The sequence below is a fragment of the Podarcis liolepis genome, assembly GCF_965112155.1.
Source record: "Podarcis liolepis genome assembly, chromosome: 16".
Classification (NCBI taxonomy): domain Eukaryota; kingdom Metazoa; phylum Chordata; class Lepidosauria; order Squamata; family Lacertidae; genus Podarcis; species Podarcis liolepis.
In genome coordinates, this window is record NC_139567.1 from 258,333 (window position 1) to 271,315 (window position 12,983).

The 12,983-nt window shown below is 49.2% G+C and overlaps 1 protein-coding gene and 1 long non-coding RNA gene across 6 annotated transcripts in view; one reads left to right on the forward strand and one right to left on the reverse strand.

Moving 5' to 3' along the window:
- Nucleotides 1-752: 752 nt before the first annotated feature.
- The window catches only part of LOC310695750 (indoleamine 2,3-dioxygenase 2-like), a 56,323-nt gene continuing 44,092 nt past the window's right edge, over nt 753-12,983 (reverse strand). For 4 of the 5 annotated variants that reach the window (XM_083480660.1, XM_083480656.1, XM_083480659.1 and 1 more), the window contains 4 exons: nt 8,214-8,331; nt 6,855-6,906; nt 2,364-2,512; nt 754-1,289 (listed from right to left, as the gene is read on the reverse strand). In XM_083480660.1, the coding sequence (XP_083336786.1) occupies nt 937-1,289; nt 2,364-2,512; nt 6,855-6,906; nt 8,214-8,331 (672 nt within the window). In that variant the 3' untranslated portion in view covers nt 754-936. Of the gene's footprint in view, nt 1,290-2,363; nt 2,513-6,854; nt 6,907-8,213; nt 8,332-12,983 lie in introns of all 5 variants that reach the window. The other variant, XM_083480657.1, reaches the window with a different exon arrangement.
- Nucleotides 2,437-6,969, forward strand: LOC310695860. The gene is made up of 3 exons (XR_014520304.1): nt 2,437-2,502; nt 5,912-5,952; nt 6,701-6,969. It is a non-coding gene; the product is annotated as an uncharacterized lncRNA (long non-coding RNA).

Consider the following 12,983-nt stretch of genomic DNA (forward strand, 5'->3'; position numbering starts at 1 on the left):
CCGCGATGACGTCAGCCTCGCCCTGGCACGGTGTGAGAGCCCTGGCTAGTGGCGCGAGCTTCGGAATAAGTGGGATCCGCGTGCGCGAGACCGAGATCGCGGGTAAGGAGCTCAGCCCTGGGCAGGAGGAAGCGGGGCCGCGCGTGCGGGCCACATCCCCACAGAGAGCGAGCCTCCCCCGGCCCACCACTCCAGGCAGGTCCACTCGCATGAGGGGGCGGCGATGGCGACGGCCGGCAACTTGCCTGCAATGCCATCCCTCGAGCAGGCGAGGAGCCCGGAGGCTACCAGATGCGAGTCCTCTTTCCCACCCTGCTCGGGAGTCCAGAGCACTTGGTCGCATTCAGGATCTAGAGTGGGGAAGCGGGGCTTGTGTCTGGGCTGGACACATTGGGCTGCCTGTGCCGCTCGACCTGCGGGGAGAAATCAGGGTGGGAGTCACGACCGTGAGGCAGGGCTGCCAAGTGTGGCAGAAGAGGACACGGCCGTCGCACCTGTCCTTAGGTAGGAGCTTCTTCCGTGTCGACCTGCTGCCCTAAAGTCTTGGCTTTTTGGCGGTTGGCACAGAAGGAAGGCAAGGGGGAGGGGGAAAAATTGAAACTTACACTTTCATGCGTCCCTCCCGGCGTGACGCTGCGCGCTGACGTCACGGGGCTGTAATGGTGGTGTGCCTCGAGATTTTTTTCATGAAACAAGTGTGCCTTTGCCCAAAAAAGGTTGGGAAACACTGTCCTAGGTCAATCTGGGGCTGCTGTGATAAGATGTATCCAGTTTCCATTTATATTATAGTAATTATTTCTACCTTTCCACCGATACATATAAATAAGCACAGAAACATTTTGTGCCAATTTGGTTTTTTTGTTGTTTGTTTTTTTGGGTAGTGCTACGTCATTGGCCATCCTAGCTTAACCCCCAACGCAGAAAAAGCGCAAGCTTTTAAAAAGTTATAATTGCTTCTTTTGTCGTGTTCCGGACACTCTTGAGAAAGCTCAGAACCCCGGAGCCACCTGTCCCTCTCTCTTCCAGGAAAGATGGCGGGTTTGGAGAAGTGGATTCACTTGGCTTCGCTTTGGCGTTGCGAGCTGCTGAAACGATGTACTTGGTGACCATGGCAATGTGGTAGGTCCTCAAGTCAGAAAGGGCTGCCACACACATGTTATATGCAGAACAGAGCTTCTCCTTGCCAGAGGATAGCACATGACTCCTCAGTGGGGGAAGGGACTGGATTTCCTCAATGAAGGCCTGATGGTGAGGGGGCATGTACTCCCTCATTCTGTGCAAAAATGTGGCTAGCAAAAGGACACAGAGAAGATGAGTGAGTAGGATTAATAGTTCAACAGTGTGTGTGTTAATAAATAAATATTGTACTGTTATGAGGGTGTTGCTGGACTCCAGCTCCCATCATCTCTGCCCATTGGCCATGCTGCTTAGGCTCATGGGAGTTGGGAGTCCAACAATGTCTGCAGGCTCAACATTTCCCCCATCCCAGTAATAAATAAAGGTCAGGATGATAAAACCATACCTGGTGAACTATACCATTTCAGACCACAGGTGGATAAATTGTGTGTTTGTCTCCTCTCTTTTCTGTGATCCTTTCCTACATTGGTAGCCAAAGTTGGAGCTTCAACTCCCCTAACCATTGGGCTATGTGAGCTAGGGATGATGGGAGTTGTCTACAGCATCTGAAGGGTGCTTATAAGGTGCATATTGACTGTGCATATTGAAAAGGGAAGTCTGGTCACCTATACGTGTGGGTTTCCATGCAACCAGGGTTCCCGATCATGAATGCATTGCCTGCTGCCATGTGTTGGAGGTTGGAGCCGTTGCTTGCTTGGCAGCCCTTCATCCAGCAGTACCGGCTTGTCCCCACAACTGCAGGTGCCTGGGGCCTCATGCAATCACCAGGTTCTGCACAAATGCTGTGGGGGAAACGCTCCACATCTCCATGAACCCTGGCATTTGCTTGCTATGTTATCAAGTGTGAGCGTGCACATGGTGGGGTGATGTAGCATGTACTGTGTCGCCTCTACAGTGGCCTCTCAGTGAATAGGGTTAGGGTTAGAGTTAGGAAGGAACTGGCAGCGGCTGTCCTCTGGGGTCTTCTGGGTTCTGCACCTGCTAGGCATGATTCAGAGTGGGCCCCTTCCCACGCCACTTCAACTGTCAGGTAAGGCTGATTTGATCCCCCTCCTCTTGTTCTCAATCTATATATTCACTCATTCCTTCTTCCCTGGGGCAGGGGTGCACCATTTTGTGGTTCACTTCAGCTGCCAAAATGTATTGGGACAGCCCTGCCACAGACCATCTACACAAACCACATGCAGTGCATGTATGTCTCCAGTTCATCAAAGCAAGAGACTTACTGCTTTCCCTACAATGCTGGATTCCAAGAAGTTCGTCAAAGGTGTGCAGTGTGGTGCTTTGTGCTGCACTCGCCCCAGAGTACACCAGAGGCTTGTCCGAGATACCCTCATAGATCAGCCCTTCTGGCAGGGCAGGATTGTCCTTCCATCTAAAAGGAAGTAAAGGCAGTGAGAGATTGCGTCTCAAGGAGCTGCATGGTAGATCCAATAAGCAGTAGTAATAATACTAGATTGTAATTATAGTAGTAATAATAATAATAAATTTTATTTGTATCCCTCCCTCCCCAGCCGAGGCCGGGCTCAGAGCGGCTAACATCATAAAAACAACACAATATGCATAAAAATAGACATAAATTAATTAAAATACACCTTAACATCTTGTCAGGCCCACAGATCACTGCTTCTGTTCCCCTCAGTAGGGAATCCCCTATCGCCACTACACGCCTCCTCTTAGGTTTGGTCGGAGTTCTTCCGTGAGCTGTCTGTTCCAAGATCGCCTGCACATTCCCTGCGGACTGACTTTGCTGCTCGTCTTCATATACCTGATCGACTGTAATGAGGGAGAGATCCTCAAATGGAGTCTGCTCTTTGTCTTCCATGCTAGGGGAGAGGACCTCAAAGCGATTGTGTATTTCTAAACAATCAGAGCGAACCCTGGGCCTCCTACTTCTTTGAGTCACGTTTCTCCATATATCTGGCTCCTGTGTTGGTGAACTAGCCTTCTCAGGGGAGTCCCCTGTCTCCTCCTTGGTGGAGACGGTGTGCTCTGTTGCTTCCAAGAAGAGCTCCAGCTCTCTAATTCTTTGGAGCGTAGCTACACGTTCCTCCAGTTGCTGGACTTTGTCTTTTAAGAGGGCAATCAACATGCAATTGCTGCAGGTAAAGCTGCCTGCAACCTTTGGCAAGATGGCAAACATTGCGCAGGAACCGCAGGCGACTGCAGCTGTTCCCTCCCCCTCCATCTTGAGAACGTGTCGTTGGGGGTGGCTACAGCGGTCCTCCGTCATAAAAAGCGTGAAGACAGGACAAATAACCCCCCACAAAACCTAGGTCTCCCTCAACAAACGTTTGAGACTAGCTCCCCTAAATCTAAAAGATGGGTCGAACTGTGCGCGCCATAAGGCACGCGCCGCTGCCCTGCAAACTCTGATAAGCTAATCACCTGCCTCAACAGAAACCCTGCCCCCTCTGACCTTTGCACAGGGAGAGTAGCTAATCAGCCACAAAGAAACACACACACACAAGAAAACCCTTTTTGCTCCTTCTTCAACTGCTGCCCTGCAAGCTCTCTTTTGAACTGCTAGATTGGCAGAAACTGGGAGCCTTCTGATCGGCAAGCCCAAGAGGCTCAGTAGTTTAGACCACAGCGCCGCCTGCTCCCCTTTAACTATAGTAGTAATAGTACTGTTAGTAAAATAGTATTCTTTTATCGAAAGTATTTTTTATTAAACTCCACTCTCGACTCTGAGTATATTTCACTTTGTTTATATAACCCATATCACAATAGAGACCATGAGACCAACACATAAAAACTAAACCAAACCAAACCAAGGGTGGCATGGAATGTTACATTTACAATTGGTACAAGTGGAGAGTACCATCATAAGAAATGAGAGACCCAGAGGTGTGGCACACATGGCTTGCAAGATTTACAGAGGTGTGGCACACATGGCTTGCAAGATTTACAGAAATATAAATCTGTAGCTGAAACCATCAGAGGCACAAGGAGTACCAAGAATAAAAGGTTCTTTCTTACATCAAGAATTTTTTTCAACCAATCAGATGTTGCTTTCCCCAAATTTATTGGGAGACTTGTGGAAGAGACAAATGTAGATTTTCTTTTTAATGTAAAAATAGTATAGTAGTAATTAGCAGTATAGTAGGTTTGTTTATATGTATCTAGTCACCAGACCATTACAAAAAAAAGTTTGCCGCTATGAAAGTATAACATGAAGTTACCCGAGATCCAAACAAACCTTTGCCCCTCCAAATGTTGCTGAACTACGACTCCCATCATCCTATTGGCCATGCTTCCTAGGGCTCACAAGAGTTGTAGTTCAGAGATATCCAGAGGGCCAAGGTTTCCCCAACTACAACCTAAACTAAGTTAAATTTCCAGTTTTCACTGGCAGATCGCGACATGCCCCTTTAAAAGGAGGGGGGATGTTCCTCTTTTAACAAAGTTATGTAATGTTAAAATAAAATAGAACGGAAAAAATGAATGCACAAAACCCAGAATAAAACCTCAATGAGTAAAAGCATAAAATAAACTTTGCGTTCTTGGATCTCCCTGACAAGGCACAGCATTCTGTCTCAATGCAAATAGAAAATGTGCAATCTTCTTCAGAGTTGCATCTTCTCCCATAAATGAAATAACAACAGCAATATTAATAATAACATCCACTATATCTGCAAAGGAGCCAGCCTCTAGTTGCAACCCTGATTAGCAGAGTTTCAGAGCATTCTCTGGCTGCAACAGATGTGAATTGCAAAGCTTTCATAACTCTCTGCTTGGTGACACATTGCAGGAAATCTGCTTTAGATAGAAATGAGGATTGGGCTCACTTAGGACTCAAGCTGTATGCAGGCTCATTAGCCATCCTTTGCCACCTGCCCCTGCCAGATGTTAGGTGCGACTCTGGAGATCAGCAAGGCTCAATTTTTAGGCAGTTGTTTTATTAAAATGATCACACACATACACAAGAAAGAAAAATGCAAGCTGAAAAACCCGCTCTTTTTCAACAGCTTGGAAGACCTTGCAGCATTTTGAGAATTTTTGCCAAGCAATGTGGAACTGTCGCTGGGAGACAGTTCTGTTCCTCTTAAAGGCAGAGGGCTGAGGCCCAATGGTAGAGCACTGGCTGAGTGTGCAAAAGGTCATGGGCTCCATTTCCAGCGAGAGTTGGGAATGTCTCCTTTCTGGAACCCTAGAGAGATGTTGCCAGTTAATGTAGATGATACTGAGCACTATTGGGGAAGAGTAAGAATAAAAGAGCATAGGATCCTTACACAAAGTCAGACCATTGGCACACCATGCTCATTATTTATCTACACTGACTGACAGTGGCTCTCTAAGGTTTCAGACAGAAGTCTTTCTTAGCCCTACCTGGGATTGAACCTGGGACCATCTGCAGGCAAAGTAGAAGCTCTATCACTGAGAAACAGTTCTTCCTCAACAGCTTCCTCTGCTTCTCCACCCTTAGCCAACCCCCTTCTTGGCAGCTGCAGCTATCATTGGATGTGTCATTTTCTCCAGCAGAGAAAACTACATAACCCCATAGGATAATGGGGCACTGTCCCAATAATTTCTGTCAGCCCCCACCTGCCTGCTTTCTGAGTTAGTCCAGAGTAGGGGTTGGCAAACTAAGGCCTGGGGGCTGGATGTGGCCCCCCCAGGCTTGTAAATCTGGCCTGCGGACTCTGCCACATGCTCGGTCAGTCCCTGCGTGCTGCAGATGCCTCGCCACACAGGGACTGACTTCTGTGACGCTGGGACGGCTTCTGGGTGGGCGGCGACACTGGCGTGGCTTCGGATTGGCTGTAGGAAGTTCCTGCAGCCAATCCAGAGCCTCGCTGTCTGCACGCTGAGGTAAACCTAGCGCGGCCATGGACGGAGAGGGCGGGCGGCAGGACATACACATACATAAATTAAACTGGATATATGATTGTTTAACATGATTGAGAATCGATCAGCCAGGGACTGAGGACTTTGAGAGTTTAAGATCGGATTGTGGAAAATATGAAAACAACAAGAGGGCAGAAATATAACTATCTGAGATGAGTTCTTCAGAGGTCCAGAATATGGGAAGTCCGTGTGAAATTTAATAATTAACAATTATTGTAATTTGGTTGTTTTTAAATTTAATTTTAATTTTTGAATTGGATTATGATTTGATTTGTTATAAATTGGAGGATCTTAATGGAAAATTAATAAAAATAAATTAATAAATAAATTCAGTGATTTGGATGTTTGGAGTCACTAAGGCCACTGGTATGTAATTTTCCACTCCCCTTTCTAGCAGCGAAGAGGAAGAATCCAGTGGCATTCGCCAGTCTTTTGGGGCCTGTTAAAGACATTCCTTTCAACAAGCCTTTTAGGTTGAGATTTTTTATCCCAGTTAGTATCTGTAATGGATTAGAATTGATTTTATGTATGTGTTGTTGTTTTAATGTTTTTAATGTTTTAGCCGCTTTTATACAATGCATACAATTGTTTTGCATGTGCTTTTATTGCATTTTAAATAATTTCAAGATGCCTTGTGGGAAGCAATTCATAAATGAAATAAAAAGTTATCCTTGATGTTTTCACTGTGGACTCACCTCAACTTATTTTACAGGAAATGATGCATAAATGGAATCAAATGCATAAAGAAATAAGAGCAGCATGTGTGGCTGTTTCTAGAGTGCGGATTTTCTCAAGAGTGTACCCCTGCTTGTCCTCTACTACTTGGAAAACGTTTGGAGAGCAAAAAGTATACATGCTGTACTTACCCAGAAAAGAAGATCCGTATCACACCGTAGAATATTGCAGGATCCACGTAATCTAGGAAGTGAAGCATAAAAACAAAAACAAAACTGGATCAAAAATAAATTTCACATTTCCAAATCTGGTAAAGTCAGTTTATTTATTTATTTTATTAAATTTATATCACACCCTTTCTCCAAAGGAGCCCATGCAGAAAACACATCAATACCAAAACAAGACTAGTGAGATTTCTTGAAACAGTTGAAAACAATATTCTAAAAACTCCAAAAACCGGTTCCTATTCTCAAATTAATAATTTCAGGGGTGCCAGGGGCAGGACTTTCAGCTCTCAAATGCTTGGGTAAACAGGAGTGTTTTAAAATTTCTCCTGAAAGCTAATAATGAGGGAGACTGACACACCTCACTATGGAGGGCATTCCACAAATGAACGGTTCACCAAGAAAGTCATGTGACAGGTCACTGCCAAGCAGGCAACCCTCAGTGGCTGCATTGGGTTTCCCTTGCTGATCATATCCAGTGCTAGTTCTATGCCGGCCAAGAGGGCCAAACATGGAGTCCAGCACTCTTCCGTTTCGCAGCTTGCAAACTGACCGTGCCGATCCAAACGTCCTTCCTCCTCTTTGGCCGGTAGCAGAGCGATCACAGCAGTTAGAAGCAATTGCAGTGTGTGGGTAATAATTCAAAACAGACACAAGGCGTTCCTTATCTTATCTCTAACAGCCTTTATTCCTGGCGTATAACAGCATAAATCAGACCCGGCGAAACCTCGCACATTCTTCCTCTCGCATAGTTTTCGAGACACAGACAGACTGAGACACTCAGAGCAAACCACTCCCATGTGTGTCTGTGACCACGCCTCAGGAATGTGAGACATCATTTCAGAACGTCACTCAGAACTCCTTAACCCTGTAAGTTCTGAATCCCTTAACAAGTTCTACTCAGAGCAAACCCATTACTAACTTAGGTTCATTCATTTCAATGGAACTCCTTTGAGTAGCTGAATCTGCACTTTCTTTTTCACAGGGCAGTAATATTCTCAGGAAGTTGAATTCTGTTGTCAGGATCACATCATGAGACTTTTCCATATTTCTGCACAATCTTTTAGATAGCCAGCCTGTGGTTCTTCAGGGGTCTTTGGACTCCAATTCCCATCAACCCCACCCAACATGGGCAATAATAGTCAGGGATGATGAGAGTTGTGTCCAACAACATCTGGAGGGCATTTGCTACTCCCATTTGCTACTCCCATTTTAGAGTGCATATCACTTTTATGCTATTTTCTCCAGCTTTCTACCTTTTCTGTCCTTGTGCTATGAATGGCTGAGCAATAGTTTGTGAATGAAAGTGGGAAATATCAAGCTTACCATGCATTTTCTTCAACACCCTGGTCATGTCTCTGAGACTGCTTGCCACATCCTGCAGTGCTTCTTCCAGGATTCTATTGTCAGGCTGAAGCATGCCATTAACCACCTGTGGCACTGCCTGTAATAATAATAATAATAATAATAATAATAATAATAATAATAATAATAATATTTTATTGTCACTACACCACCTGTGTGCAGTGAAATTAAATGAGCCCCCTCCCCCCATACAATGTGGGAGGCAGAGAGGGGTTGGATACAGACTTTTCATTCTAGAATCAAAGTGAACTGAGCACTTGTGCTTTCTATGCAATCCACACACAACTGAGATCCATTGCACATTGTTTTGCCCCTGAAAAGTGTTTCTTGAGAAACTAGCTTCATTCCAAAAACAAAAGCTTATTTGCAGTTTGATTCTGCATTGCCCTGCAGTAAGGCCACATTCACACTCATACATTTGAAGCTCTATGACGCCAAAAGTCATGGCTTCTCCCAAAGATTTCTGAGAGCTCAGACCTCTTAAGAGTGCTGAGAGTCATTAGACAACCCAAGCTTAGTACATAACAGTGTAAAACCATTCTGGGAATTCTAATTCTGAAAGGAGTCTCTCCCAGCAGTCTTAACAAACTAAAGATTGCATAATTCTTCGGGGGAAGCCATGACTATATAAAATTGTATAGTATATGGTGTGAATGCAGCCTGTGTCCATTTGAAAACAGATCAAAATAGACAGGGCATTTCTGGCAATGGAGTGTGTGTATCCACAATGATGTTGTGATTGCAATAATAGCTCCCTTATTCACCTAGGACATGTGCAGGCAAAAAAGGCTTGGGTAATCTAATCAGGGGGAGGGTAAACACACCCACCCTTGTGAATGGCACAACTTTCTGCAGTTTCTCATTTTACCACTCTTAAATTGACTTTACATTTTTGCTGCTGTCAGAGTTGCTTCCAGATCCTAGCTCACAGAGGATCACGCTAGCCAGCGATCATTAAATAAAAGTCTTTATTGAGTTACAGTTTCCATTCTCAAGCTGCTGCGTGCAACTCTACGTCTTATGGTTAGATCGGCGAAGCTCCGTCTGAGTCTCCGCCCCTTGTACACCAACTTAATATCCTAGCCCTGCTCCACCTTTTCCGCCTGACTGTTCTCCTCTGGGTCCCTCTGCCCCCTGGGGTCTCTTCCTTCCCGGATTCTTCTGACGCCGACCCCCCGGACCCTCCTGTCTCCTTGCGCCGGGCTTTAGGACCTGGCTCCCTTTCCGGGCTGCCTACTGCGCCACTTTCCTGTGCATTTGAACTTGGCGCGCGCGCCCAACCTTCCACTTTCCGTCTGACCGTTTCTTCGCTCCCCGATGGAGGTGTGGCCACTCCTGACTCGTGCCCTCCCCCCTGTTGTGAGCTGCCAGCGCTTGATCCCTGGCGCCCTTCCTCTTCCCTGCTCTCTGGCGGTGACGCTGGTCCCGATTTCCAACTGCTCCCCTCTGAGTCCCCTCTGGCTCTATCTTCCTGGGGTGTCCCGCTAGGCTCCCCCCTCGCCCTGGCCACTGGTGCTCCTTTCTGTGAATCTTCTGATTCACTGGAAAGACTCGGAGATCTCGGGTCGTCGTCATCACTCATCTTTTCTTCTGCCTCCTCCCCCTCGCTCTCTGTTTCCTCCCTTGCCCTTGCCTCTGCTCCTGAACCCCTGACATCCATCCCCCCCTCGAAGCCCCCTCTTCCCCCCTCCCCTCCTTCCGGTGCGGGAGCTGGGTGCTGCCGTGTCAGGGGGACGAATGTCGGATACAGTTCGCTTCCCGTGGCGGGCCTCCATCTGAAGTCTTCCGGTTCTTCCTCCCTGCTCTCGTCGACGACGGTCACCTCCGCTTCCATCTCTGTGCCGCCGTGCTCGAAACCCGGGTCGTCCCCGAAAACGTCCATGTCCGTCTCTCCCTCGCTTCCTTCTGGAGACGTTGCTCGTCCTGGACCCTCCAGCCACTTTCTGCGGAACTGCTCCTCTGGTCGATCATCCCACCAATACGAGGGTTCTGAGGCAGATCCCGAGGGTGACCCCTCCGGGGAACGGGCGTCTCGTGTCGGTTCCTCGTCCGAGTCGAACCCCCGGAACGTGCTGGCTGAAAGCGTGGGCGTGAAAAGCAAGTCGTCGAAAAAGTCTGCTGGCATTGGCCTATGTGGGAAGAGGGCATGAAACTCTTCTTTGAGCAGAGGTTCGTCTAAAGCGTAGCCCGGCACCCAGCTGTTGGCACTGGCCGGGGTGCCCTCCTTGGCAAGAAGGTATTCTACCCCCTCTTCCCCCCATCTGGAGTCCAAAATCTCCGTGACTTCGTTGATGCGCTCCTCCTGTGCCACTCCCGCTTGCCCGGTTCTCTCTCGGAGCGGACTCGGTGCCGTTCCTGGTTCCTGAAACCTGTGAGGTGCCTTGTAGGGAGTGAGCACCGATCTGTGGAACACCGGATGCATCCTGGAACCCTCCGGAAGCGCCAGCCTGAAAGCCACCGGGTTGACCTGCTCTTCGACTTGGTAGGGCCCCAGTTGTTTATGCCCTAGTTTCTTCTTCGCCAACGACCTGGCCGGCACTGCGTGGGCTGCTAACCAGACCCAGTCTCCCACATGGATCTCTTCGCCAATCCTTCTGTGTTTGTCCGCTTGTACCTTGTATGCGTGTTTAGCCAGCTCCAGGTGCCGCCGCAGCTGATCGTGGACCTCCTGCAACTCCGACGCGAACGCATCTGCTGTCTGCGGCTCCCCCTCCCCCATTCTTTCCAGTCCCGGGAAGGTTCTGGGGTGCCTCCCGTTGTTGGCGAAGAACGGCGTGACCCCCGTGGACACGTGCTTCGTGTTGTTGTAGGCGAACTCGGCGAGAGGCAGGTAATCCACCCACGTCGCAGGCTGTTGATTCGCATAACATCTCAGGTACTGCTGCATGATGGCATTGACCCGCTCCGCTTGCCCGTTGGTCTGCGGGTGTCTAGCCGACGCCAGGTTAATCTTGACGTTCAGGAAGCCCATCAGCTTCTGCCAGAAGTTCGAGATGAACTGTCGCCCTCGGTCGGACAGAATAGACCGCGGCAGACCGTGAACCTTGAACACGTGGTCTATGAACAGTTTGGCGGTTTGCTCCGCCGTGGCCACCTTCGCACACGGAATGAAATGTGCCATCTTGGAGAACAAGTCCACCACCACCAGCACAGCCGTCTTGCCCCTCGAGCTGGGCAGATCCGTGACAAAGTCCAGGGCCACTCTCTCCCATGGTTCGAACAGAGTTTGCAGCAGTTCCAACAGTTCGGCCGGCGGTCTGTGCACTGGTTTGGCCCTCTGGCAGGTGTCACACCTCGCCACGTAGTCCGCGACTTCCCCTCTCATTCCGGGCCACCAGAAGTCTCTGGCGACTAATTCCACCGTCTTCTCCTTGCCAAAGTGCCCGGCAGTGGGCGCGTCGTGCAGCTGCTGCAGTACCTTGGCGCGAAGTTCGTCTCCCGGCACGTAGATGGCCCCTTTACGGATGAGCAATCCATCTCGCAACTGGAACTCGTCGGTCGCTGCCCTGCCCCTGTGCACCTCTGCCATCTTTGCTTGCGCGAAGGAGTCATCCTGCAACGCTCGTCGCACCGCCTCCAGGTCAACTGTTGCCGCAGCGCACGCCCACACTGTCGGTGCGAAGATGTGCATGGCGGCCGCTGGCGTTGCCTCCTCCAGATACTGTGGCTTACGGGAGAGAGCATCCGCCATGATGTTGGTGTCCCCCGGGACATACTCTATTCGGAAGTCGAAGTTCGCAAAGAACTCAGCCCAACGTATCTGCCTCTGGTTCAGGAACTGTGCCGTGCGCCAGTGCTCCAGATTCTTGTGGTCCGTGCAGACCTGCACCGTGTGCTTGGCGCCGATCAGGAAGTGCCTCCACGCTTTGAATGCTGCATGAATGGCCAGTAACTCCCTGTCCCAGATGGTGTAGTTCTGTTCGGACTTGCTGAGCTTCCTGGAGTAAAACGCTCCCGGCCTCCAAACCCCCTGCGGGTCTTTCTGCAGCAGGACTGCTCCCACGGCTCTGTCCGAAGCGTCTGTCTCCACCCTCATCGGCCTGCTGGGGTTGACATGAAGCAGCTGCTCTTCCGACGCGAAGAGACGCTTGAGTGCCTGAAAGGACTGCTCCGCCTGCTCTGTCCAGATGAACTTCTTTTTCTTGGAGCTGAGCGTGTCCGTGATGGCCGCTGTCTGCATAGCAAAGCCTTTGATAAACTTGCGATAGAAGTTCGCGAAGCCGACAAACCGTTGGACCTCCTTCCGGTTGCGTGGGCTTTTCCAATCCAACACTGCTCGAACCTTGGCGCTGTCCATGGCGAGCCCCTTGTCAGACAACTTGTAGCCCAGGAAATCCACCTCCTTCACGTCGAATTGGCACTTCTCCAGCTTGGCGTAAAGCCTATGTTGCTGTAGCCTGCTCAGCACTTCCTTGACGTGTCTGTCATGCTCCTGCTGCGATTCCGAAAAGATCAGGATGTCATCCAAGAAACAGACGCACGTCTTGTAGAGGAGCCCCGCCAACACGTGATGCATGAAAGCTTGAAAAACGTGGGAGCCATTTTGCAATCCAAAAGGCATAACTCTATATTCGTAGGTGCCCAGGGGCGTGAACATGGCTGTCTTCCACTCATCTCCTTCCCGCATGCGAATGAGGTTGTACGCCCCTCGCAGGTCCAACTTGGTGAACTCGCTGCCCTTCCGCACCTTTGCGAGGAGGTCGTCGATTCGGGGCATGGGGAAGTCCGATG